Below are 27194 nucleotides of genomic sequence, written 5' to 3'. Positions count from 1 at the left end.
CAACGCTGTATCCACTGAGCCAAACCAGTTAGGGCAAGTAATTTTTTTCTTTTGCTTAGTCAAGGCCCATCACTTCTTGTACATTATCAGAATTTGATTATAGTATGATTTCATAATAATAGTTTGGACTTAGGTCCCATTGTACTTAGCTTTTTATTTCTTTTTTCTTGATTAATCCTAAGGTGTAGAATAAGAACTTACCTCTGTAAGGAGTGTTAAATGTAGCTGCTTTTGCCCTGATTACTTTGTGCAAGTGATGTGCTATTTAAAATAATGTTTCAGATCATTCAGTTTGTATTACAATACATTTTTCGGAGGCTATTCAACTGTCATTTTAAGGCAATGTTCTCTTTGTGTAAAAATATTTTTGTGTTTATGAACATTTATTAACTTACAGAAGTTGATATAAGGCAGAATATCTTCTTATTTCATGGAAAAACAAGGATACCTCACCTTCCCATTGTCCTTCTCATTTAAACATTTTTTGTTTAAATCTTGAAAGATTTCATTTCACTTTATCATAAGACAAAATTTCAGAACAGAAAGGAAAGAACAGACTGAGAAGTAGAGTCTACATAGTGCTTAGTATTCCAATTCATGCCTAGCCTTCTCTTACCACAGGCAGTGCAGTCCCAAAGAGTTGGAGCTACTCTTCACATTCGGTTAGTTGTATGCAGACCTTTCATGTCTCCTGCTCTGTTTGTGCCCACCTAACCTCAGTAGTAGCCAAGCTGTCCTGATTGGTCGCACCACTTAGTGGCCACTGCGTGGAAGAATCTGGCTACTTTCCCCCCAATGGCAGCAGCTTCCTTTCTGCCTAAGAGATTTGCTCCCCCTTTGTTTTTTCTTTTTTAAATCTAGGATGGTTGTTTCTTACCTACTTTCCTTATCTTCTGTCTTATATTTATTGACTAACTAATTGGCTCTGAAAATTGTTCTTTATAATGTATTGTGCTCCTAAAAGTGACTGATTATTGGCTGTTAAAAATACTAGTGATTTTCATATATCAGGAAAATAATATTAAACTTTGGAAGAGAAATTTAGAACTAGTGCCATCAATCTCTATTGAAAGTATTTGGAAACCTCATGTTTACATTTAAAAAAACAGCCATACAGTATCTCCTTATTCTACTCTATTCTGAAGAGTTTCCTTTTATTTTAATTACTAGTATAAAGGAAATCTTTCCCCCCATTAGTGTCACAACAGTATTATTTCCCATTTTTTTCTTTGCAAAATATACATTACTTCAGTTATGTTACAAGTTGTGAAGTTAACCTTGAAAAACAATTCTTCATAAGAAAAAGTAATCCCGGAGTTACAAACAAATAACTTTTAAGTAAGCATTTGGGGCAATTGATTGATAAATTAACAACTGCCTTAATTCATAAACTCAGGCTTCTTTCAACCTGTTGTCACTGTCCCTTTATTTTCAGCAGTAAAGGATATATCAGATTTTCTTTATTTTTGGGGGGTGGTATATATGTGTGGAATATTTTTTTATATAGCTTATAGTAAGGTAACGGAGAGAATTAAAAATAGTTCCAAAGAGGGGATTGTGATTTTATAGCGAAGAGGGCACATGAGAAAGGAGTACATTGTTTCTTGTAGTCTATTTTTCATAGTCTGTTTCAGACACGTGAATAGAGACTGACTTTCAGTAAAATGGACATAAGTAGAGCCATAGATAGAATCAGAAAAATCAAGAAATCAAGAATCAGGAAGAAACTGAAAATGAGTTGGGGGGAAAACCTCCAGAATTCAACAAATGGGGGGAAAACCAGATGGAGGTAAGAAGCAAAATAACAACTGGAAAATTATTTAGCTGGGAAATAAGGAAAGGAGAGTTATAGAGTTTTTATGATGTTAAATTCTCTTAATTAATCAGGACTTGATTAATGTCTTTTATTTTAAAAATAGTTCTAATTTAATCTGGATTATGTGACATGTACATTTTATTTCTAAAGTGAATACTCCTACCTTTGGTCAGTTTTAGAATGGTGGTAGGAAGTGCTTAAGTCAGATGCTGCTATTCTTTAAACCCATCAATCCTTCAGTTCTCCTGGATTTTTGTTTTCCTGTCTTGTGTTAGGGATTAATGGGATGTTCTAAGTGGGAGGTGTAGTTACAGCATCAATTCAGAGTGGAGCTAACCTGAAAATTCTACTGTTTTAAGGGTTGGAAGGTTGTGTGTTGGTACATGCTGCTCACATACTTGATAAATAACCTTCAGTGTGCTTTGCTGACGACAATGGATTGCAACACTTAGAGAAATTTCCAGTTAGTATTTACATGCACTGATTTATGATTTCATTTAATGTAACTTGGAATGTTTACTTGATCTTGAGAATGACTGAGGGGAACCCTTCTTCAGTTTGTTCATGGCATTGCCCTCCAGAGAAAGAAACGAAACGATGGCAGCAGTGACCTTTCCCATGCCACCTTCCCTTCTTCCTCTGGCTCCTAACTCTGTACCTCTAATGAAGTTCTAAACAGTTTCTCTGGCATGCATTCGTGGTATCTTTTGTTCTTATAGATTCAAAGTAGCTTGTTTTTCTAATCAGTTTTTCCACAGATTATGGGATCTTATGTTCATAGTGTCAGATTCACAAATGCTAGTTTGGGGTAAATTTTTAAATTTGAACTTTTTCATGTTATTTTAGTAATGGAGTTTAACTTCCTCTTATACTTTATTATTTGGGTAGAATGTTGCTAAGGATAGTTTTATAGCGCTAAAGTTTCATTAATGATTGCCTTGAAATACTCCCCTGATGTCACAAATATACCATTATAAACATTCCACAAAACCAGTAGGTTTCAACCCTGGCTGTATATCAGAATCTCTTGTGGAAGCATTGAAAAATACCAGTATCTAGATCTTACCCCAGACTAATGACATCAGAAGTGAGATGGCCACTGGGCGATTTTTTGTTTTTTGTTTTTTAAGCTCCTCAGATGATGTTAATGTATAGCTAAGTTTGAAAACTCCTTATACTAAACCAATATTCAGTAAATGAACATGTATCCAATAATTCAGATGAGATCTCAGATTTTGAAGATTTACAGAAGTTTTTTGTAGAAATTACTTTAGATGATTTCACTTAACTCTGAGCTGCTGCATTCTCCCAGGCATGTGCTTATTAATAGTTATCTGCCAAGCAGGGCCTTTTGAGGTGACCATTTTGTTTCATGGAGTTATAATAGGTAGGTAAAGGAGAGCTCACCTCAATTCATCTAGCTGTTTTTTGAAAATCCTTTCAGAAGTAAGGCCTCAGACTGGTAAATTTGAAAAAAAGAAAAAAACAAACCCATAGGAAACTAGGTGGTTAGGGAGCTCAAAGATCTTTTGCAATGGGAATATAATTGTCTGTTTAGAACATCAACAGAAGGGATATCATTGGGTTGGCAGCATTTTCAGGGTCCTAAAGAACATACTTGAAAAATCAGGTAATGGTTGATGTGTTTGGAATAATGGAATAAGTTTTCTTCAAGTAAATTTTCAAGTGCATGCTATGTTTTAGGCATCGTTGAAAATGAGAAAGTGCATATTATAAATGGCAATGATCAGAGTGAAGCAAGTGTACAGTAACCAGCCTTAAATTTCTTATAATTGTAAGAGTATCAGCTCTATTTAAGTAAAGTGTAGACCTAGAACTACGTTCATCAGAATTACCTGGGTACTTTTAAAAACGTTGGGCCTGTTTCCAGACCTATTGAAGAGAATCTCTGGTAGAGAGGCTCAGAAATTCTTTTTGATAAGCTCCCCTCTGATTCTGATGATCATTAATATTTGAGACCCCTGTGCTGAGCTCTGCAGCTTCTTTGTATAAGGACTTTTTCCATGCAGGCAATAGTGTGGGTATATTAAATTTGTATCTTTAAAATAAAAATTAAAAGATATATTTATTCTTCCATGTCAGCAAGCAGATCTGATATCATTAGGAAAAGTTGTGTTGGCTTTGGCTTGCAACTCTTTGGCAGGAATTCAGCGAGAGAATTTACAGAAAGCCATGGAACTGGTGACAATCAACTACTCTTCTGACCTGAAGAACCTGATTTTGTAAGTTTTAATGTACGATTAAACATGTATAATGGTCATATGAGATAAGACAGCTGTTTCATAAGGGCCTTTTAATCGTGATTCTGTTTATTTTACTGTCTGCTATTTAAAATCAGGCAAAACACAATTAAGCAACTTGTAATTTATTTTTATTGCTAAGTATATATTTCTTGGAATAAATTTATAAACCAGTGTGTTTAAATCAGTTACTAATGTTTTAAACATTTTGCCAAAGGGAACCCTCTAAGGCTGCATTGGTATCTACTAGTTACATATGACCTTTTAAGTTTAAGCTAGTTAAAATGAAATAAAATTTAGTTCTTCAGTTTCACTAGCCACTTTGCAAGAGCTCAAAAGCCACTTGTAGCTCCTGGCTAATATTGGACAGTGTAGACATAGAACATTTCCATCATCTCAGAAAGCTGTTGTTAGTGCTGCTCTAGAGCAGTGGTCACGAACCTTTCGGACCTCACGGACCACCAGTGGTTGGTGACGACTGCTCTAGAGAGTGGTCGTTACCTTTGTGAAAGCTGTCATAAATAAACCTCGTGTGTGATTCAGTTACATACTCTATGGCCAGAACATCCATTCCAGAAAACATATATGTAAAGGTCTCTATGCTTCTCTAGTATCTTCAAACTCCAAGGAACCTTGTGTGCAGGTTTGAAATAAATTTGGTGTAAGAAAAACCCACTGTGGACTACTGTCACCACAGAAGGACTGCTCCCTGTCCAAGATACCTCTAAGATTTGGAAATTCCAGACAACCCTTATAAGTTGTTCTAGAGAACACATGCTAGGAAGTCTCTATTGCACTTTATCGTATTATGTTCTAGAAGCAATTAGAGCTTATTGATCCTTTTCAGTCTCTCTTTAGCTTCCAGCTGTTCCTTCTGATTTTTCTTGTAGCCCTGATTCCATTTGTTTTTGGACTGGCCTTGGGGTATGGAATTGAGGGATGGAGGATGGGGCTGTTACCTGAGCTTTGTTACATTGGCATAAGTGTCTTTGTGACAGAGCCAGTGATACCTGTTTCCTATTAATAATTAAATAAGATGATTTCTCTTTTAAGTGAAAATATTTGCTTCATATATGATCACAACTGTGATTTCTGGCCTTAGTTTGCAGCACCTAGGATGTCTCTAATCTCAAGTTATAATCTCCAAAATTTCCTTTTAAAAAAGAGAGAGTAAAGGATATAAATGTAACAGAGTTGACCACACATTATCAGTTTTTGGAACTGGGTGATGGGTACATGGAGATTTAGTAATAATTTTCTCTATTCATGTAAATTTTGAAATTTTCCTTAATAAAAAGTGAATCAGCAAAAGTCATACTTTAATATTAGCCAATAACTAAAATTTATAGAGCAGTAAGCCATGTAGCAGGCACTTTCAAACTGATTGATATGAATTAAGTCTCTTAATTCTTTCCCGAGCCCTAGGAATTAGGTACCATTATTAGCTCCATTTTAAAGGTGGCAAAGCTGAGAGAGAGGTAAAGTAACTTGCCAAAGTCATGTAGCTTGCAAAATGAGTAGTTAGATGTAAATATGTCAGTAATTATAAGATGAATAGGTAAGATATCGATTGTCCACATGAATATAACCATTCATTTATTCAATGAAAGAATGCCTGCTATATGCCAGATGCTAAAGATGCTTTGAACAGGTGCATAAAATTTTCATCTTCTGGAGCTTCAACCTTAATGGGGAGGAGTTAATAAACATGTGAACAAGTAAGATGTTTGCAGATAATGATAAACCCTATGAAGAAAATAAGACAAGTATAAGCAGAGAATGAATGAGTTGGAGGCTTATTTAATGAGAAGGGTTAGGAAATGTCTTACCTATCAGAATGAGCAATAATAGGTGATTAATTATTATTGTGTTCTAAAACGTGGCCCTTTGGAACATAAATTTTTTTCTGCCTTAGTTGTAATGATAGAAGAAATTTAATTGGTCTCTTCTGATGTGTATTAGTGCATGAAGATTTCTCAGAAATAAATATACCATGATAGCTGGTAAATGAACTTGCAGAGCAGAGACAGCTTCCTAAAAAGCTGAGGCTCGTTTGATTTATCAAAATTGAAGACCCAGGTTTAGTTTCAGAAATTATTGTTGAGGAACCCCTACAGCCAACCCCTATTTCACCTCTCCAAAAAAATCTGTAGCAATCTTTTCATCTCTCACTTATCATAAAGAAGGTTTTGAGAATGGAAATGGTAAGTATAACCCTATTCAATTTTCCTTTCTCATTTTCATAATAAAAAGTAAAAATGCAGAGAAAGAAACACGTTTACAGTTTTCTCCATTGGCTCTTAAGATTTTTCCAGAGAAAAGTGAACCTGACTTGCATGAAAAAATGTTTGCAAAATTGTGCGCACTGATTTGATAGCAGCAATGGTAGCTACATGCTTGTGGGTTATGTTGTTTTTCAAATTGCATGTTTGGCATTCAAGTAATTCTTCTGTGTGTTGGGTAGGTATCTGTTGACTGATCAAAACAGGATGCGAAGTGTTAATGACATCATGCCCATGATTGGTGCTCGATTTTATACTCAATTGGATGCTGCTCAAATGAGGAATGATGTCATAGAGGAGGACCTTGCAAAGGTAAAGAGGGCATTTAAGAGTCTGTATACAGGCTTGCGTCTCTGTGTATAAATCACTAAAAAGCATATTAATTATTGTGCAGAATATAGTGCATAGTTGGTTAAGATTGCACATATTTTTGCCCACACTTAATGATTAGTATTTTAATTTCCTATGTGGCACTCGTTTTCTTCTTTTTGTTCATCGTCTTGCTACAGTCATTTGAGAAAAATCTTGATTTTTTTTTTTCCACGTGAATTATTTTAACAAAATTTTAAAAAGTGACCAGCTGTATAATCTTGAGTATTACTATTGAATGGCATGGGCACATTGTATTTAGAAGTATAACCAGAAGGTTGGAATATTAGGATTTGTTGGTTAAAGGTAATATTGGTGCGGGATACCAATTTTTGTAAACTTTTGCTTTTATATTCAGTTAGCTTGAACATTAATATTCTGTCTCTTTTTAAAATGTTTTATAGGAGGTTCAAAATGGAAGACTGTTTAGGCTTCTAGCAAAATTGGGAACAATCAATGAGAGGCCGGAGTAAGGATTTACAGTATTTTATAACACGCTTTCAATCAAGGGCATGATTTTTGCATAATAAGATTCGGTATACCTTATCCTTAACTGGTTTTATTTGGAAAAGGGAAAAATTCTCATGTGAAGTAACTTTAAGCCTATTGTTAATCATTAATAAGGGTGCTGTTTTTAAACTACAGCCTAGGCATGGTTGTCCTTAAGAATTTCACATACATATGTACATAAAGAAAATATACTGTGCTAGATCTCCAGTGTGGTTTGCACATAAGTGGACAGTTAATGGTGATCAGTACTGCCTTAACCCTGTCTCCGTTTTGAAGTTTGGTCAATTTAGGTCAGATTAGAGATTTCAGAAATCTCTTAATTGTTGCATGTCTCTTATCTTCTATTTCATATCAGTGCTATCACCGTCTTACATTATTTGCCATTTAGTTCTGCCTCATTTGTCAGTTAATCATATGTTCAAGAAAGAAGCAGAATTGATGTTTGAACTGCTCAACTATCAAAGACAGCTAGGGCAGTATCACAGCTATTGTGCCTACAGTGTAAATTACAGTTCAGGAATGTTACCTCTGTTCATAGAAATAGATAAATGTCTTTGCTTGAGGGATTTTTTTGACCATAGAATTCAAGTTCACTTATATTTCTTCAAGTTTAAAAGACTCAGTATTTTTGCTAATAATTTTTTCTAAATAGAACATGACTATGTTGAACCATATTTTAGGAACTCTTATGTTTCTTCTGGCACTTATCTCTTTATTTTTAAACTGGAGGCTCGATGCATGAAATTCGTGCAAGGGGCTTGGCCCTCGTAGCTACAGCGGCTTGCCTCGGCCCTTGCAGCCCTGGCTTTGTCCGGAAGGTCGTCCAGAATGTCGGACGTTTGGCCGTCGGTCTAATTAGCATATTACGCTTTTATTATTATAGATGTATGCTTATGGTACTTTTTCTTGATTTTTTTTCATCATTTAACTAAGCAAACTATTTTGTCCTGTGAAAGATGCTTCAATTTTCACATCTCTTCCCTTAACTGGACACACACACAACCAGTTAATCCATAAATTTTGAGTTAAGTCTTTATTTAGTGTTGACATTTTTATAACAAGGTAAGTATTGTTAACAGCTGCATCACTTAGTAATCATAACTATTTCTTTTATATTTTATTTTTGTTTTCATGGAGTTAATAATGATCTTATATAGGAAACTATTAAACAAATAAAAAACTACTTACCGCCAGTTCATTCCAAACTCTCTGCCCAAGTTATAAAACACCTTTCCATGGGATCAAAAAAATAGGTAGCCTATCAGTTTCTCTTTTTTTCTCCCCCTCAGAGAAATTGCCCCTGGAACCTCTTTCCTCCTGATCCTATCTGGGCCTGTTGCGCTTTCAGCCTGCTCACACTCACACTTTAGAACTGGAACTTCCCTTCACTTTTATCCTGGGAATCTTCATTGTCTCTCCCTTTGTGTTAGATGAACTGTTTCTTGCCTTTTTCCTTGGTTTATTCTTTATTTAATAGAGCATACTCTCCTGTAGCTTCGTGAGAAAGGAGAGTTTTTTAGTTTTTGCCAGTCTGAAAATATCTTTTTTGCTACTTTCACACTTTATTAATAGTGTGATTGGGTGTAAAATTTTAGATTGTCCTCAGAAAATGATTTTTGTTAAATATTTTGAGTAGATTATATATAAATATATTTTTTAAAGCAGAAAATGGTTTACAGTAAAAATAATAAAATCTCTCTTTTATACTTGATATGCCCAGTCTCTCCAATTTCTGCCACCAACCTTTATTAGTTTCTTATACACACTTCCCAGGTTATGACTATACTAGAGGCCCAGTGTGTGAAATTTGTGCACTCGGCAAGGGGGTGTCCCCTCAGCCCGCCTGTGCACTCTTGCAGTCCAAGAGCCCTCAGACATCCTTAGTGCTGCCATAGAGATGGGAGAGGCTCCCCCCGATGCTGTGCTCACCAGCCATGAGCCCAGCTTCTGGCTGAGCGACACGCCCCCTGTGGGAGCACACTGACCACGAGGGGGCAGCTCCTGCGGTGAGCGTCTGAGTCCTGGTGGTCAGTGAGTGTCATAGCAACTGGTCTTTCTGCTGTTCGGTTGATTTGCGTATTAGCCTTTTATTACTAGTATGCTAGAGGCCCGCTACACAAAATTTGTGCACTGGGGTGGGAGGGGGTTGGAGGGGGGGGCGCTCAGCCCGGCCTGTGACCTCTCACAGTCCAGGACTCCCCGGGGATCGGGCCTAAGCTGGAACTCGGACATCCCTCTCGCGGTCCAAGACCCCTTGCTCCTTACTGCCTGCCTGCTGTGGAGGCACGAGAGGCTCATGCCACCTCTGCTGTGCTTGCCAGGGGTAAGCCCAGCTTCTGGTTGAGCCAGGGGCGGGTGGTGGGGTGAAGAGTGTGGCTCAACCAGAAGCTGGGCTCGCTGCTTCTTAGCGCTGAACCCACCCACTGGTGGGGGGGGGAGGGGCGATCTGGGGCCAGGCTGCCTGGGGGAAGGGCTGGGGGAAGTTGAGGCACTGCGGTCGCACCCCATCCAGCCTCTGCGGAGGCTCTGCGACTGCACAGCCCCCTCTCCCGCCCCCTGTGCAGAAGGAGGGGCCATGGCGCTGGGACCACGCCATGGCCTCCCCCACCACCTCTGCATGAGGTGACTGGACCTATCAGGGGAAGGCGCTGCCCCATCACCCTGCTGCTGCTGCTGCAGGCCACTGCTGGCCGCCGTGGCTGCCTGCCCTCACTCGGCCCTCGCAGCCACCGCGACTTTGTCCAAGAAGGAGTTCTGGATGTCTGGAAGATGTCTGGTCTATCCAGTCTAATTAACATATTACTCTTTTATTAGTATAGATAGTATATTATTTACACCCACACCCCACCATCAATTTTTAATATATACGAACTATAAACCACACAATTGCTTTTTTTGTATATGGCGTATTTTCTCATAACAATGTATTTTGGAAATCTTTTTTTTTCAGATATGTATTCTAAACATTATTGTCAATGGTTTACAAATATGACAACATAATCCTCATAACAACCCTGTGATGCAGGTGTTGTTAGTATTCCCATTCAACAGAGAATTGAGACATAGAGAGGAAAATACCTTGTCTAAGACCACAAAATAAGTATATGAGCCCGATTCGAATCCAGGCCGTATGGTTCCACAGTCTGTGCTCTTAACCAAATATGCTATGCTTCCTCATAATTTATGGCCATTTAATAGGTCATCCTATGGATGGATGCAGTATTTCTCTAGTTCTTATTGATGAGCATTTGGGTTGTTTTCAGTCTTTTGCGCCAGTATTAACAATGTTGTAGGGACTCACTTAAATTCTTAATTTTGTGTGTGCATAAATATAGGTCCAGTTGTGATTGTTAGGTCAGTGGGAATCTCCCTATAATTTGATAGCTATTACAGAAGGTTTACAATGCATGAGAGTCTATCACTAACAATACTTTTTTCAAACTTTTTGGATTTTTGTCAACTTTATAAATGCAGTTTTATTTTGTATTTTACTCTTTTTTTAAAAAATCTATATTGTTGATAGTATTACATATGTTCCCCGCCCCCCCATTGACCCCTTCTAGCCTGCCCCTGCCCCTTGCTCCACGCCTTTACCACCCTATTGTCTATGTCCATGGGTTATGCATATATACATACAAGTTCTTGGATAACTTCCCACCCACTGACCCTCCCCACCTTCCCTCAGATACTGCATTCTGTTCCATGCTTCTATGTCTCTGGATCTATTTTGTTCATCAGTTTATTTTGTTCATTAGATTCCACATATGAGTGAGATCATGTGATAGCTGACTTTCTCTCACTGGCTTATTTCCCTCATTTATTTATCTGTTTATTTATTTATTCTTAATGAGCATATTGCCTATCGTTTATGTTTTTGATTCATTTTTGTCCTTTTCTGTCCTTTGCTCATTATTATTTTTAATTGGATTGTCTGGTTTCTGTGTTATATAGGATCAAGAGAGATTTGCCCTGTGAGTTTTTTAAATTTTAATTTATTTTTATTTTGACTGCTAATTTTTCCCATGCAGGCATTTATATATGTAGTCTAATTGATGAAACTTGCTTTATGCCTTTAGATTTTGAGTCATAGTTAGGAAGGTCTTTTCCATTGTAAGATTATGAAGGAATTATCTCTTGGTTTCTTCTAGAATACTTATGGTTTCTTTTTTTTATATTAAATTACTTATATATTTGGGATTTCTATAGGATGTAAGGTATGAATCCCAGAAGACTATTCAGTGGTCCAAAAACTATTGACTAGTCTAGCTTTATCCCACTAGTTTAAAGCAGCATCTTTTACACTGTTTTAAGGATTGACATTTTAAAACCTACTAGTGTTAGTTCTTTCTTATGTCCATTTTATTTTGTGTTGTTTTTATTGTTTTCCTAAAACCATTTAGTATTTTGTATAAATTCTATAATTATCTTGTTTTACTTAAAAAAAGATCAATAAACCTAATGGTATTTTTATTGAGAAGATAACATATTAGGTTTATTAATAAACTTAAGGACCATTTGTGTTTTTAGAGGATGAGTTCTCTTAACCAGATAATGGCATGTCATTGTATTTTTTTGACTTCCTTATATAGTTATATCACAAGAAGTTTATTCTTAGGTATTTTTTCTTATTGCTATTATAAATGGGAGTTTTCCCCCAATTTTGTCTTCTGGACTGCTTGTTACCAAATGTACATGAAAATAATAGATTTCTATAAATTTTATGCCCTATTGTCTTGCAGTTTTTCAGTAGATTCTCTTGGGTTTTCTGATATATGGTCATATATACAAATATTGTTAGTTATATTTCTTCCTTTTTAATGTCTATACTTTTAATTCCTCTTGAGTGATTTGAATTAGTTAGTACCTCTAGTAGTACATAGCTGAGTAATAGTAATGATCATCTCATTCAGAATCTGAGGCATTGCTCCATAGTCTTTTTAACTTCTAGACAGATTTAAAGCCATTTCTTTCCAAATCCTTCCCCTTCCCACCATGCTTTAGGGTCTTTTCTTTATCACTGATGTTCAGAAATTCAGATTGATGTGCCTTGATGTGAGTGTTTAATTAATTCTGCTAAATCAACATGTAAGCCCTTTTCATCTTGGAAACTTATGTTCTTTACTTCTAGGAAATTGTAGTCATTGTTTCTTCGATAATTTCTTTTCTCTTTCTGGAATTCCCATTGTTCAGATGTTAGACTTTGCAACTGATTTTCTAATTTTCTATTCTACTTACTGTATCATATCTTTTTGTTCTACTTTCTAGGCAATTATCACGTTATTTTGTCTAAAATTAAATGTTTTTTCCAGTTTTTCTTTCAGTTTTTACATTTCTGCTATCATTTTTAATTTTTAAGAACTTTTAGCACTCTGTTTCTCTCTTACAGCGTCTAATTTTTATTTCTCTAAGGCTGTCAATTAGAGATTTTTGGTTTTAAGTTTGTTCTGTTTCCTGCAATATCTCATAGGAAACAATTTGCTTTGCTTTGTTTTATTCTCCAAAGCATTTTTGATGCTTGGCTGTCCATTTATACTGAAAATGAGGTTCTAGCTTTGGCTGGTGTGTCTCAGTTGATTAAGCATTGTCCCATGCACTGAGAGGTTGCTGGTTCAATTCCTGATGGGGGCACATGCCTGAGTTGTGGGCTCAATCCCCAGTAGGGAGCATACAAGAGGCAGCTGATCAATGCTTGTCATTGATGTTTATCTCTCTCCCTCTCTAAAATAATATAAATAAGTAAATAAGTAAATAAATAAATAAATAAATAAATCCTCTATCTATATAAAAGCCTAATATGCAAATTGTCCCCACGGGAGTTTGACCGAGAGACCGATCGCTTGCTATGGCATGTGCTGACTACCAGGGGGCAGTGTGGAACGAAGGGAGGCTCCGGCTGGCAGCTGGAAGGCTCCGATCAGTCCTGATTGCCGGCCAGGCCTGGGTAACCTACCCGTGCACGAATTTCATGCACTGGGCCTCTAGTATATAATAAAATCCTAATATGCTAAATGTACAGTCGTCTGGTCATCCATTCAACCAATCAAAGCATAATATGCTAATGATATGCTAAGGCCACTCAACCACTCGATATGATGTTCACTGACCACCAGGGAGCAGACAGTCGACTGGTGACCAGTTGCTATGATGTGCACTAACCACCAGGGGGCAGACACTCCGACCGGTAGGTTAGCTTGCTGCTGGGGTCCAGCCGATCGGGACTGAGCGAGATGGGCCAGACATGCACTGGAGCCCTCCTGCAGGCTCTCCCCGGCTGGCTAACCTCCCACGTCCCTCCCCTGCCCCAATTGTGCACCGGTGGGGTCCTTTGGCCTGGCCTGCGCCCTCTCGCAATCTGGGCTGAGGGACCCCCCCCCCCCCCGAATGCATGAATTTCATGTGCTGGGTCTCTAGTAAATAAATAAAATGAGGTCCTAAAAATCTAATGGGAAGCTCCTTGTGGAGGCAGAAATTGTGACAAAGCAGAATGTGTGATACTGTTAAGTATGACTTTTGTGTGTGTTTTTTTGGTAGGCTTCCAAATGTCCATATTTCTGTTGGGCAGGTCAGCATATCCAGAAGAGAATCTTCCAACCTTCTCTCTGTAGTATAAACCCCATAGCCAAGATTTGGGAAGGCAAGGAGGGGGAAAGTGTTGGTTGAATTGTCTCACCCACCACTCCTCAGTTCCTGATTTCCTGCTTTGCCTGTTATACCGGAGGCTGGAGATGCTCTGTGCACCCTGTTTAGGAGGATTCCTGGTTGAGAGATGGGTTATCTGCTTGCTTTGTATGGAACCTTTTATTACTCTGTTGTTTCCAGCCTCAGTTCACACCAGGACCTTTAAGCAATACCTAATGATGTCAGCCCCTGAGCCTCACTGTTACGGCTGGCTTCTTGTGATCTCTTTTTTGTGCTCCCTGTAGCATTAGAGTTCAGTTTTGTTCAGTTCTGCTAAGTCATATCACTTACCTGTTTGCTTTCTACCTTCCAAATTTCTGTGTGTGTGTGTGTGTGTGTGTGTGTGTGTCTGCGTATCTGCTATTGTTGCTCCTGATTCCTTTGTCCTTGTGTGTTTACACCCTTTTAAAGACATTTATTATAGATTTGGTGGGGGGTTGAAAGAAAACAGATAAATGGGTGTGTTTAATCAATTTTAATTGTAAGTCCCTGGAATGATCTTTGTAAAGTACACATATAATTGCGTTTAGCCATGTAGTGCCCCCCTCCCCCTTGTTCTTAGAATGCAGACTAATTTTTTCTTTTCCTTTTTTTTTTTAGACTAATGTTTTAACATGACCTAAGGCTGCATAATCTGACCTCTCTCTTCTTATCTTTGCTTCAGATCTGCCTTTTTTGCTTTTAATTTTCTCCTCTCTTTTTTGTCTCACTCATTGTCCTAGTGTTTTCTTTCTCCTCCTTGTCCTTACTCTCTAACCCTCCCTTTGTACTCCTTTTTTTCCCTCTAGTCTTTTCTCCTCCAACCCCACCCAGCCACACTGACCTTTCTTAGTTTCTTAAATGATCCTTTGCAAATATTGATGCCTTTGACTAAGGAGCATCCTTCCTCTGGGAAGAGCATCCACTGCTTCCTGTGGAAAGCTATCTTTATCTTACAGAAGAATTCATGTTTCTGTTCTGTACTATATCTCTTTTTCTTAATTGCATTATTTAAATAATCAGTTACAACTTTTTTTGGTTATTTGAATGTTTGTTTTCCTTACTGGACCATAGTTCCAAAGGCTGCTGAAAACTAACTAGTAATCTGGTCAGTTCTCTAGTTCTTCACAGCACACTTTTTTTTTTAAAAAAAGTTTTATTTATTATAGTATTACATATGTCTTCTTTTCCCCCCACTGGCCTCTCCCTGGCCACTCCCACTCCCCCAACCCCAACACATGCCCTCACCCCTAGTGTCTGTGTCCATTGGTTATGCTTATATGCATGCATACAAGTCCTTTGGTTGACCTCTAGCACCCCTCTCCCCCACCTTCCCTCTGAGGTTTGACTGTCTGTTCGACGCTTCTGTCTCTGGACCTATTTTTGTTCATCAGTTTATGTTGTTTATTATATTCCACAAATGAGTGAGATCATGTGATATTTATCTTTCTCTGACTAGCATATTTTGCTTAGCATAATGCTCTCCAGGTCCATCCATGCTGTTGCAAATGATAGGAGTTCTTTCATTTTTACCACAGTGTAGTATTCCATTGTGTAGATGTACCACAGTTTTTTAATCCACTCATTTGCTGATGGGCACTTAGGCTGTTTCCAAATCTTAGCTATGGTGAATTGTGCTAATAGGAACATTGGGCACACTTTCATATCATCACATGAGAGTAGGAAACCAAAATCTACCCCCTTTTTGTTTCCTAAACAGGTTTCTATTTTATGCTCACCAATAAAAACATACCTGACCATCTATCTCTACTGTGTAATCTGAGGGTGGGAGGGGGGAAAGGATAATCTCTAACCTATTTCTAAAGATATCTAAAGACATTTCCTTCTTCCCCATTTTATCTAATGATAGGGGCTTAAATAAGGAAGTTATTCTAAAATAGGGATGTATAAGGGGTGATTGCCCTTGAGAATTGGAAACTGATATTCATATACTTGCATGTTAAATGAAATTATTAAAAAAATAAACCTGGGCAATATGAGCATAAAAGATGAAAAAAATTTTTTTAGCCTACCTATAACTTTTGGAGGTACAATCCCCCCACATAACACCTTTATTTATTGGAGAAAATAAAGTTAGTTTTGAGTCAGAAAAATAAACGTATCGCCATGTGGCATATAGTATGAGTTACTGAGGTAAAATATTACCTTCTTCAGGTTTCAGAAGGATCCTACCTGGTCAGAGACCGGAGACCGTTATCTGTTGAAACTCTTTAGGGATCATCTTTTTCATCAGGTGACAGAAGCAGGTGCTCCTTGGATTGACCTCAGTCATATCATTTCTTGTCTTAACAAGGTAATTTGTATCTGGATTTTTAAGACATAAATGCTGTCTACAGTTTGTAGAGTTGGATTTTCTACAAATGCTCAGAGACTTAAGAAATTAAGATGTGTTCTATAGTCTACAAGATATTTTATTACTAATTTTTAGATGTCTTAATTTTTAAAAATCCTCACTTGATATGTTTTTATTTTTATTTTTTTAGTGAGAGAGGGTAAAGGAGAGAGAGAAACATTGATGTGGGAGAGAAACATCCATTGGTTGCTTCCTGTATGCACCCCAGGGATCAAACCTACAACCTAGGTATATGCCCTAACTGGGAATCAAACCCAAGACCTTTCAGTGTATGGGACAGTGCTCCAACCAACTGAGCCAATCCAGCCAGGGCTCTACTTAATTTTAAGAATAGGATTTTTTAAACACCAAAATGTTCATTGTGGGTCTTTTTATTGTGGTACATGTCACAAAATGACTGCCTTCCCAACCCCATTATACTGTATTTTATTTGTATGTTATTTTGTTACATCAAATAAAATGAGTGGGAAAATAGCAAAATAATTCTGTGGTTAAGTATTTTAAAAAAGTTGAATTCCTTTTTTCTAAGTCATTCTGAATCAAGTTGAATGTCCTGCATGTTATGAGTCCATTTACTGTTAACTATGGGTATTATAATCATAAAAGCACAATACTAGTAATGTCAGTAGGCCCAGCCATTATAAATGGGAAATTCGGCGGAAGATATATCATAAATTTACTTGAGAGGCAAACTTTGTGTTTTTGAAAGGGCTAACAAGAGAGAGAAAATTTACAGAGGAAGGAATGAATGTATATCCCTTATGGATTACTTAAAATTACAGAGCTTAGAATGGGTTTCCGGAAGCAAATCCTAGTCTTTGTATAGCTTTATATCTAAATCAGGGGTTGGCAAACTGTGTGCCCTGTGGGCCAAATTCATTCTATGGGCTGTTTTTGTATAGCCTTTGAGGTAAGAATAGTTTTTACATTTTTAAAAGATTGTTTTTTTAAAAAAAAACACCAAGAAGGGATATGTGACAGAGATTGTATGTAGCCCTGAAATTTAAAGCATTTACTAGTGGCCCTTTGTAGAAAACACTTGCTGTGCCCTGGTCTCAACTGTCCCTAAATGACAAGCACTAGGGAAGAAAATACCGGCTCTGTCACATCATTTAGAACTGTTAACATATGGTACATTGTTAACCCTCCAGGAAAAATACCTGTTTTTAAGCACTACTTTGTCTTGTTTGAATTTCCCTAAAACTCTTGAGAGAGTATTGTCAATAACTTACATTAAGATAGAATAAAACTGTATGATCCAATATGATTTATATATTCATTTGCCCTTTTCCCTTAAGGGGAAAATGTTTTTCTTGCACAATGAGAGATGAATAATTCTATTAGATTTTAGAAGATAGTATCCATAGTATCAAAGTACCACACCTAAAACTATGTAGAACAGGGGTAAACACTGACAAGAAGATCTGATAGAATAAGGCAGAGATCATTGAAAATTTGAAGAAAGTTCTATTTCATTTCATAAAATAACTAGTGGTAAATAAAATCTATCCCAAATCTGAAAGTGTAACAATTTTCTAAATTTGGAAAAGAGAGTAATAAATTTAAAAGGAGGGATGGCCATATTGATGATATAAAAGTTAAAATTTAACATAGCTTATTTTGGTGGAAATAACTGAAATTAACTGGTAACGTTATTTCTTAAGTTTGAGTCTTCAGAATTAGTTTTAGACATTTTTAATGAATTAATGAAAGAAGAAGGAAAATGGACATTAAAAACTAAAAGTGAAGACAAGATGAGTTTCTTTGATGGACTAAGGATTAGTATTTACACTTTATAGATACCTCATGAAAATACTACTGCTCAATCCTTATAGATCAGTACGTAAAGACTATAAACTGGCATTCACACGGTGGAAATAACAAAAGTGAATGTATGAAAGCATTTGGTAATGTTAATAACGTAAATTAAAACAGCAAGGCACTCGTTTGATACGGAGTTGCTGCTAAATTGGCACAACTTAAAGTCAATGGTGTCTGATATTCTTTGGAAAGCAATTTGGCTGTACGTAATAGGCTATAAAATTACTCATACTTTCTGATTCAATATACTTTTAAGTCTCCTAAGGAAGTAATTCTACAGAAGACAAAAATTAAGTAGATGAAAATGTTCATTGCACTGTAATTGTGATACAAAAAAGTTGGGAGATATTGAGGGAATAATTAAGTTATACTGTATAATACAGCAGTTAGAAAAAGCATGAAAGATAGGGAGAAATAGGGGAGCATTTGTGTGAAAAGCGTCTGAGCTAAAAGTGTGTACCTACTGATTGGTGGTATGAAATATTTATGTATATCCAGACGTAAATGTGACAAAAGGTTTTAAATGTTTATCATCATTGCAAGTTGTCCTAAAGTAGATAAAGTAGATAATCTGCATGGTATGAACTTCATATTTTTTAATGTATCTGTTTCAGTTAGATGCTGGTGTGCCAGAAAAAATAAGCCTCATTTCCAGAGATGAGAAGAGTGTACTTGTGGTGACTTACAGTGACTTAAAGCGCTGCTTTGAAAACACTTTTCAAGAACTGATTGCAGCTGCCAATGGCCAGTTGTAGTATTTGCTAACAGCACACAGGACATGGCTGAGCGAATTAACCTATAGCGAATTGCACTACAGCTGGACTGTTTTCATCATCTCATTTCACATCTGGGAAGCAAACAGAAGATGAGCAAAGCTGCTTGCATTTCAGTCAGGTACACTGTTACTTGAAAGGAAGAATGTTTCAATCATCTTAGAGCTGTGGCTGCCATTGGGGCCAAATCCGTGAAGAATTTATTTTAGATTAAGGAGCACCTTAGGCGACTGGTGTTCCAGCTTTGGTTTTTTTCCACTTGTATATGCACTAATTTTAATTTTTTAGGACTTTTTTCTGATCTTTGAACTTTTGCCACATTGTATACTTATTAAGGGAATCTATTTGCAAGGATATTTTTTTGGAAACAATGCTGGACAGCATTTTTGTCAATGAGGGTTGCAGAATTTGCTCTTTTGGGGATGGTTTGCCCTGAATAATGTAATGGACCAGGTAAATAATTTCACAGTTCAATGTAGCGCTTAATTCTTGTAAGAGTATTGTATACAAGCTCTATATGCCACCCACTGTTAGTTCAAATTGAGATCTTTGTTTTGTTTTGTTTTAAAGAACACACAAAGAGAAATATCATTGAATTGTTATATATGAATTCCCCTATTACTTGATCTAAATCCTTTCTGTAAAGATTGGATAAACAGTAACTGAAGGAGCACATAGAACTTTTTGCTCCAAATTCAACCAGAACCTTTTGTAAAAAAGGTGTTTCCTGCTAGTCAGATACATTTACATTTATGCAATCTTTTTTAAATAGAAAAAAAATTGAGAAATTGTGTTAAAGGCCTGAAGTTCAGGAGTATATTGCTTTAGCTTCTTTCCAGTTTGCTTTTTCTGTATAAAGTTTTGTTCTTTAAACCACAGCTTTATTATGGTACTTTACACTGGATACAGACACAGAGACACTGTTCAGAAGATGAGCTAAACACAGCAGTGGTCTGGCATCAAGAGCTTCTGAAGTTTTATAGCCTGAATCTGGAGGGATAACAATCTGCTGTGCCTTTGCAGTCACTGCTTAGCCCAAAGTCATAGTGCTTTTAATAATAACTATGTGGGATATTACTGAATAAGTCAATCTCAAAAGTTTGGAATTTTCCTCCTCTTAACCTTTCTTAATATTTGGACATGCAGTTGTCGCCAAACTTGTGTATTCATGGAATTTCTAGTTAATGAAATACTTATACTTTGATACTGAAGACTGCCAAATACATAGGAATTTTCTTTCTTAAAAAACAGTAATGAAGACTGTATCTCCTTTCCCAGCACTGAATGTTTTACTAGCACTGGGTGCTCACCATGCAACTATGAAGAAAATGTGGAAACTCAAAAGATCAGGAAAGACTTCCAAGCACTTGGAACCGATGTTGTGGTCTTCAATTTTAATGATTATTCATATTTGTAGTTTTCAGAGAAGTTTTTAATATTTCTCTGTCCACTTTTTATAAGCTTTAAAATGATTTTCTCTGCCTTGAGATTTGCATCAAGGAAAAGCACCTCTCTTCACCTGAAAGCTTTGAAGACTAGAGACACGCTTCTCACATTGTAACGAGTGAGTCCACCTGTGGTAGCATCAGTTGCTAAAAAGAAAATCAATGATTGCATTTGATCTGGATGGATTTTAAAAGAACATAATGTTTAATATTCAAATGATAATTAAAATTTGCCACCGTAATGTTCTTTTTATGTAAAAGGAACAGGAACTTGGAGACATTAACATGCAAAAGTCTTTTATCATAAGCTCATGTATTTGAGGAAGAGCAGCTGTCTTTTTATATGTTTTTTGACAAATCATATTGTAATTCTTTTGTACAAAAAAGAACTACTTGTATTCTAGAAGAAATATGAAATGCTTAATTTATAAGCAGGCTGGAGATTTTTTTCCAATATTGTTTTCTTTGAAAATGAAAGGGGATCATCTATTTTCGTTTTGGGGTCTGGCAACTTTTTGAAAATTTAATTTGTGGACCAATGTTTTGTGAAAGCTAAGGAAGGGCAGGGGTAAAATAGGGCTTGAATTTCTCATTCTGTATAGACCAGCAAACTCCCCTCTGCAAGGCAGGTTCAAATCACAAACCCAAGAATGTTTGTGTTATAAATGCTAGTTTGCTTCAGCCCCTAGTAACCTCAGGACTTGGTTTGAATATAAAACATAGACAGCTGATATGTTTTCATGAGTAAATATCATCAGCCTGAAAACAGTTGGTGTCAGGTAATACATATTTTTTTAAGCTTTGTTTTATATTTATTTTTCATTTAGTTTTTATTGGGAATGGTTTTCAATAGAACTCTTAGTTCTGCTTAGGTGTTTTTTGGGGGAGCCCTCTTTTCCATAGTGTAATTCCATTTAAGAGGTTGTCTAAAAGTTAGTATTTTTAATTAATGGGAAGATTTTAATATTTGAGAATAGTCAAATTAAGGATATAAACTTCCATACCTTCCTGTTACGATAGTTAAAAGCACAGAAAGGACAACCCTTGAAATCATGTAGCGTTGGTCATTTCAAATTTTTGTACCTATTTTAAATTCTGTTAGTGTATTTACTTCATTGTAAATATTTTTGAGGGTACCTTTGTATTTTGCTTTTGACCTTGGTTCTGTGATTTGGATGTCAGCAACTTCCCTAAAAAGCACCAGTATGTTAAGTTCTAATGTCATGATCCCAATATGGGTTATTCAACTTTAATTCTGTTTTCAGTCTCTTTGTGTACAGCAGTATTTTTAATAAAGAATTACAGAAAGAAACTCGTCTTTTTTGTTATTGTTACCATTTTATTTGAAAAGATGATTGGGTGCTGGCTGGTTTGCTCAGTGGTTAGATTGTCAGCCCATGGACCAAAGGGTTGCAGGTTTGATTCCCGGACAAAGGCACATACCTCAGTTGCAGGTTCCCAAGCCCCTGTAGGGGCATGTGCATGTTTCCCTCTCCCCCTCCTCCTTCCCTTTCATCTCTCTCTCCCTCTCTTCCACTCTTTCTAGAAATCAATGGAAAAAATATCCTTGTGTGAAGATTAAAAAAATAAATTAAAAAGATGATTTGTCGAATGATAGGGATTTAAAAGGCTGATGATTTCCTTTCTGTCTTGGGGGTATTTTGGTCTTTGGATGAAATGGTGGTAGATTTATTGACTTACCAAGGTTCTGTTAAATGTCTACTTGGATCTGTTCTAGGCACTAAAAATGCAAATATGAGTACTTGGTACTTACAAAATGTATAGTTGTGCCCAAACATGTTTATATACTACATGACTTACAGCAAAGTTTAGGAGAGAAGACCCACTTTATGTGAAAGGATGGGAATGATACATAGCCAATCTTTTCAGTACTTAGTTAATTTACTGTATAGGTGAAGGATGTCTCTTCCCCCAAGTCCTTCAGAAGCACTATCCTATATAATAAAAATGTAGTATGCAAATTGTCCCCTCAACTGGGAGTTGTCCGTGAGTTCAACCAGAAGGCAGGGCCGGCTGGGGGAAGGGAGAGAGTACCCGGTCAGCAGCCAGCAGCTGCTAAGGGACCCTACTGGTGCATGAGTTTCATGCACTGGGCCTCTAGTTCAGAAGATAAGGGTAGATTTAAAAAATACGGTAAAATGTTAACATTTGTTGAATCTGGGTACTGAGTGTTTATTGTGGAGTGTTGTGGGTTTTTGTGTGTGTGTGGTGTTTTTTTTGTACGTTTGAAATGAGTTGAAAAAATACTGTACAGAATAGAAAGTGATAAGGGACTTGAGGCACAGGTGAAGGGGAACTAGAGTAAAGAAAGGGATTAATTTCAGCTGAAGGAACTGGTCAGTTGGTTTTAGGAATTAAGGGAGAGAATAAGTGTAGAAGGTTTTAAATGTAGAAGGATCTTGAAAAAACCCATGGAATTATATAAATTAAAATTGATCATTGTGGGTTCATGAAGAAGAAGGGAAACTAGTCTGCTCAGAATTGAGGATGTGTTTAGGCATCTTTTAGGTTTAAATTTTTTAGGAGAAAACATTAAAAATGCTGTTAAAGTTAGGCTGATGTTACATCTGATACACTCTGACAAATGGAGATACTACAGCTTTATTACTTTCATCTCCTGTGCTCAGAATGGTCAAAAACAGTAATCTCTTCCCCACCCCCCGCCCTGCCCCACACCCTTTAGCAAGTGCATGGTTAGGGACCATCTGTAAAATCCTAATATATAAAAAGCCAGGTGCTGTCACAACCTAAATAACAGGACGGACAACCGAACAGCAGGCTAGGGAGCTGAGGGAGTGGGAGCTGATCAATCAGTGGCAGCGGTGACTGGTGAGCGGCTGAAAGGCAGACCTCTTGGTCCTCCCGCCCTCAAACTCCAATTAATTGGTGGCAGAGGCAGGGCAGAACTGGGGACTGACTTCCTTAGTAATCCTGCAGGTTCAATCTCAAGAGGACAGGCCAGGCACCAACAGACCAGTGCTGCCAGCTTGATCCCGACAGCGCTTCCGGCCTCCTGGAACTTGGCCTTGGGCACTACAGCCACTTCTCCTAGCGCTCCACAAGGAAGAAAGGATACCGCCAGGGGCAACCAGCAGTGACTGCTCTCCCCATGCCTCCTCCAGGTCACTTGAGCCCCTGCCGCCCACCCCTTTCCAGATGAAGTGTGATCACTGCACATGGAAGGAATGTAGTAAAAAAAAACAAACCAAAAAACCATGAGCAAGGGCCCACCTCCACGAGCTCTTGGGAGCCTCTGAGCACTGGGCACCCTGACTATTTTAGGGGCTTCAGGTGAGCGGGGGATGCAGAGGGGTCAGGAAACCTCCCACAAGGCTGAGCCCTCGGTCTGATCGCCCGTGGAGAATGGGAGAACAAAGGGAGGGGGTGTTTGTGCAAACCCCAGAGGGAATTCAGGGTCCCAGGTACTCTGCCCCACACGCTGACACTTTCAGTTTCTCCCCGAGTCAGAGGCGCTGCCCGAGAGATCCTGGCCAGGCGCCTGGCGCAGCCGCCTCTCTGCGTTTGCCTGTTTGTCTTTGTGTCTGTCAGGCTGTCCCCGAGCTTGCCTCCACTTCTAGAGCTAAGCTTCCGGTGTAGTGACAACCCGCGAACCCTCATCCCTTTCCTTTGGCAGGATACTTGCCCCCCTCAGGCTACACCCCTGCACCCCCTCCTCCCTACCCTGTGACCGCTGGGTAACCGGAGCCGGTGCAGCATCCTGGGCACGGACCAGCGCCAGTGCCTGCCCGTGTGCCTGCCCCTGTGCCCGGCTTTTCTCTCTTCCCCTCATCCGGCCCCAGTGCCCTGGGGCCCGCTGCCCCCCTCTTTCCACTGCCCAGGATGCCTTCTGGCCTCGAATTCTTGGTGCCGATTGATCAAATCCTGATTCACCAGAGGGCTGCGTGAGTGGAAACGCTCCTAGGCTGGGAGACAAGTAACGTATATGAAGTGCTCTTGGGCTGGACAGCCCTGGGTCGGCCGCTGAAGAGAGCAACAGCTGTGCATGTCTGTACTGTTGGGTCCGCCGGCCCCTTCACGTCCGTCTGATGGACTCCGGGGACTGAGAGATGGAAGTACAGTGGCCACCAGGCACCACCATTGGCCATGTGCTGCAGACCTGGCATCCCTTCCTCCCAAGTTCTCCATTCAAGATGCCGATCACCGTCGATCCTGCGAGTGGTGGGGCCCTGCTGGACCTGTGGCTGTGGCACAGACACCAACTTTGAGGTGAAGACTCCAGATGAGTCCCGCAGTGTGGGCCGCATCAGCAAGCAGTAGGGGGGGGGGGGCGAGTGTTGCTGCTCCAAGAAGCCCTCACAGATGCAGATGACTTTGGCTTGCATTTCCCCTGGATCTGGACATGAGAGTGAAGGCTGTACTGCTGGGAGCCACATTCCTCATTGACTACATGTTCTTCGAGAAGCGAGGAGGCACTAGGCCCTCTGCCATCACCAGTTAGATGACATCTCAGGGTGAAGACCATCACCTCAGCCAGAACTCAAGATGGTCACCTGGTCTGGCCTGGCCCCTCCTCAGAGGCAGCCCCTTTCCTCCACGTACACTGCAGAGGACAGACAGGGATGCCTAAGAGGCTGGGCCATGGTGCCCCATGCCTACCCTACTCCCCTGGCCTCCTTCACCTGTGGCCCCCACAGAAGGGTGTGTATGAGAGCCCTTCCCCTGCTACCTCTCACCTCTGTCTCCGCCATCCCTCAGCACACAGGCATATCACCTTTCAAACGTGCCCTCCTCACTTCCTCTCACCAAGCCCTTCCAGGACCTCTGCTCTGGATGGGGCCTTTGGAATCCAGGGCTCTGGGGTTTTACAACAGAACTGGGGTGGGAAAGGCTAGACAGCACCAAAGATGGCTGATATGGCCACCCACCTCTGCCTCAGCTTGACCAATTAGTTCAGCCTCAGAATGTGGCACTCAGAGGGGAATCCCTACTTCCCCAGCAACGGCTCTAGGGCCTTGGCCCCAGTGCCAACCTCCTCTCCCCCTTGGCCCTCCCCACAGCTGGTGCTTGCTGCAGCTCCGTGTGCCTTACTTAACCACCCCTTCCTTCCCTGTTCCTACAAAGGAGGCTGCATCTTTGTATGTTACATTCATATAAACTTTGTAACATTTTGGGGGAAAAAACACAAAAAAAAATGATGACCAAGAGAAAGCTGCAGTCAGCGTCCCGAGACTGGCTCAGGAGAACGGAGAGAAGGGAGAATTCCATAAGTTGGCTGATGCAAAGATATTTCTGAGTGACTGCCTGGCGTGTGACAGTTGTGTGACTGCAGAGGGAGGAGTCCAAGTTTCTCAGCAGAAAGGACTTCTTCCATGTCCTGAACCTTAATAAGAAATGTGATACCTCACAGTACAAGGTGCTGGCAGTGTCCGTGTGTCCTCAGTCTCTGCCTTATTTTGCTGCTAAATTCAGCCTCAGTGTCACTGATGCATCCCGAAGGCTCTGCAGCTTCCTCAAAAGCCTTGGGGCGCACTGTCTTTGACATGAAGACAGCTGCGGACTTCAGCATCCTGGAGAGTCAGAAGGAATTTGTGCGTTGGTACTGCCAGCACCGTGAGGAAGAGCCCCGGCTACCCATGCTGACCTCCACCTGCCCCGGCTGGGACAGATATGCAGAGCATGTGCTGGGTCACCCCATCACCCTCACCTCTGCACGGCCAAGTCTCCCCAGCAGATCATGGGCTCTGGTGAAGGATTACTTCATCAGACGGCAGAACCTGTCCCCAGACAAGATTTTCCACGTCATTGTGGCACCATGTTATGGCAAGAAATTGGAGGCCCTTTGAGAAGATGTTCCCACAGCTTTACATAGTTCCCAGGGTGCTGACTGCATGTTAACCACAGGTGAAATTATCCAGATAATGGAGCAAAGTGACCTCAACTTGAATGATGCCGCTATGGACACTGGAGACATGAAGGAGAAGGAGGTGACGCTCCACGAGGGTGCCAGCTCCGACGGGTACCTGGCACACATATTCAGGCACATGGCCAAGGAGCTGTTCAACGAGGACGTGGGAGTGCTCACCTACCGCACTCTGAGGAACAGACTTCCAGGAGGTCACCCTTGAAAGGGACGGAGAGGTTCTGCTATGCTTTGAGGCTGCTTATGGCTTTCGGAACATCCAGAAGTGGTCCTGAAGCTGTAGAGGGGCAAGTTCCCCTGCCACTTCGTGGAGGTCCTGGACTGTGCCAGGGATGCCTAAGCAGCAGGGGCCAGGCCCAGGCGGATGACGGGCATGCAGACAGGGCACTGCTGCATCAGATGGAAGGCATCTACGCTGCCATCCCAGTGTGGTCCCCAGAGACCAGCGCCCATGTGCAGGAGCTGTACCAGGAGTGGCTGGGGCGGGGGGCGGGGAGGAGTGTGACTCCCCCCAGGCCCAGGCTGCCCTGCCCACCACCTAGCAGGGCCTAGAGCAGCTGCCAGGACATCAAGTGGTAAAGGTCCAGCAGATGCCCGGCCTGCAGGCCGTCTGAGGAGGGGTGTCAGATACGTGAAGGAAAGGCTTAGCATCTCTGTCATAACTTTGGTTTTCAGAATTCCCTGCTCCCCATCTGTCGGCTCCCTCCCTCTGAGGGGTGCTGTCGTAGTCATATGGGTGCAACTGGAATATTGTATCTCCAGAGGATTGCCCCAATGTATGTATCCTTTTATCCAACTATTAAAAAATCCCAAAGAATAGAATGGAGACAGACTACTATTCTTTAGGCTTAAAAAAAACCCCGGAAGTGTCCTGCGAAGAGCTGAGACTTGGTTCTGTCCACGCACCTCAGAGAGATTAGATGAGGAAATGGTACCCACTTACGTTACTCTTGAAGGTGTCTTTGCCACAATGTGAATAAACTG

The 27194-nt window shown here is 39.7% G+C and overlaps 1 protein-coding gene and 2 pseudogenes across 7 annotated transcripts in view; all 3 read left to right on the top strand.

Moving 5' to 3' along the window:
• Window positions 1-21623, top strand: part of PAN3 (poly(A) specific ribonuclease subunit PAN3) — a gene marked incomplete at its 5' end in the record, with an annotated part of 196405 nt that extends 174782 nt beyond the window's left edge. For all 5 annotated transcript variants that reach the window (XM_080658498.1, XM_080658497.1, XM_080658496.1 and 2 more), the window contains 5 exons: window positions 3920-4059; window positions 6542-6671; window positions 7133-7197; window positions 16071-16209; window positions 18705-21623. In XM_080658498.1, coding sequence (XP_080514624.1) covers window positions 3920-4059; window positions 6542-6671; window positions 7133-7197; window positions 16071-16209; window positions 18705-18845 — 615 coding nt within the window. In that variant the 3' untranslated portion in view covers window positions 18846-21623. The remainder of the gene's footprint in view (window positions 1-3919; window positions 4060-6541; window positions 6672-7132; window positions 7198-16070; window positions 16210-18704) is intronic.
• Window positions 21624-24396: 2773 nt separating this feature from the next.
• On the top strand, window positions 24397-24788 carry LOC308244875 (phospholipid scramblase 3-like; annotated as a pseudogene). Its single transcript has one exon. The product of its transcript is annotated as a phospholipid scramblase 3-like (transcript).
• Window positions 24789-25480: 692 nt separating this feature from the next.
• LOC308244164 (nuclear prelamin A recognition factor-like) lies at window positions 25481-26762 on the top strand (annotated as a pseudogene). Its single transcript has one exon. The product of its transcript is annotated as a nuclear prelamin A recognition factor-like (transcript).
• The last annotated feature ends 432 nt before the right edge of the window (window positions 26763-27194 follow it).

This window comes from Plecotus auritus (genome assembly GCF_963455305.1).
Source record: "Plecotus auritus genome assembly, chromosome: 3".
In the NCBI taxonomy this organism is placed as follows: domain Eukaryota; kingdom Metazoa; phylum Chordata; class Mammalia; order Chiroptera; family Vespertilionidae; genus Plecotus; species Plecotus auritus.
This window is presented reverse-complemented; position numbering and strand designations above follow the sequence as displayed.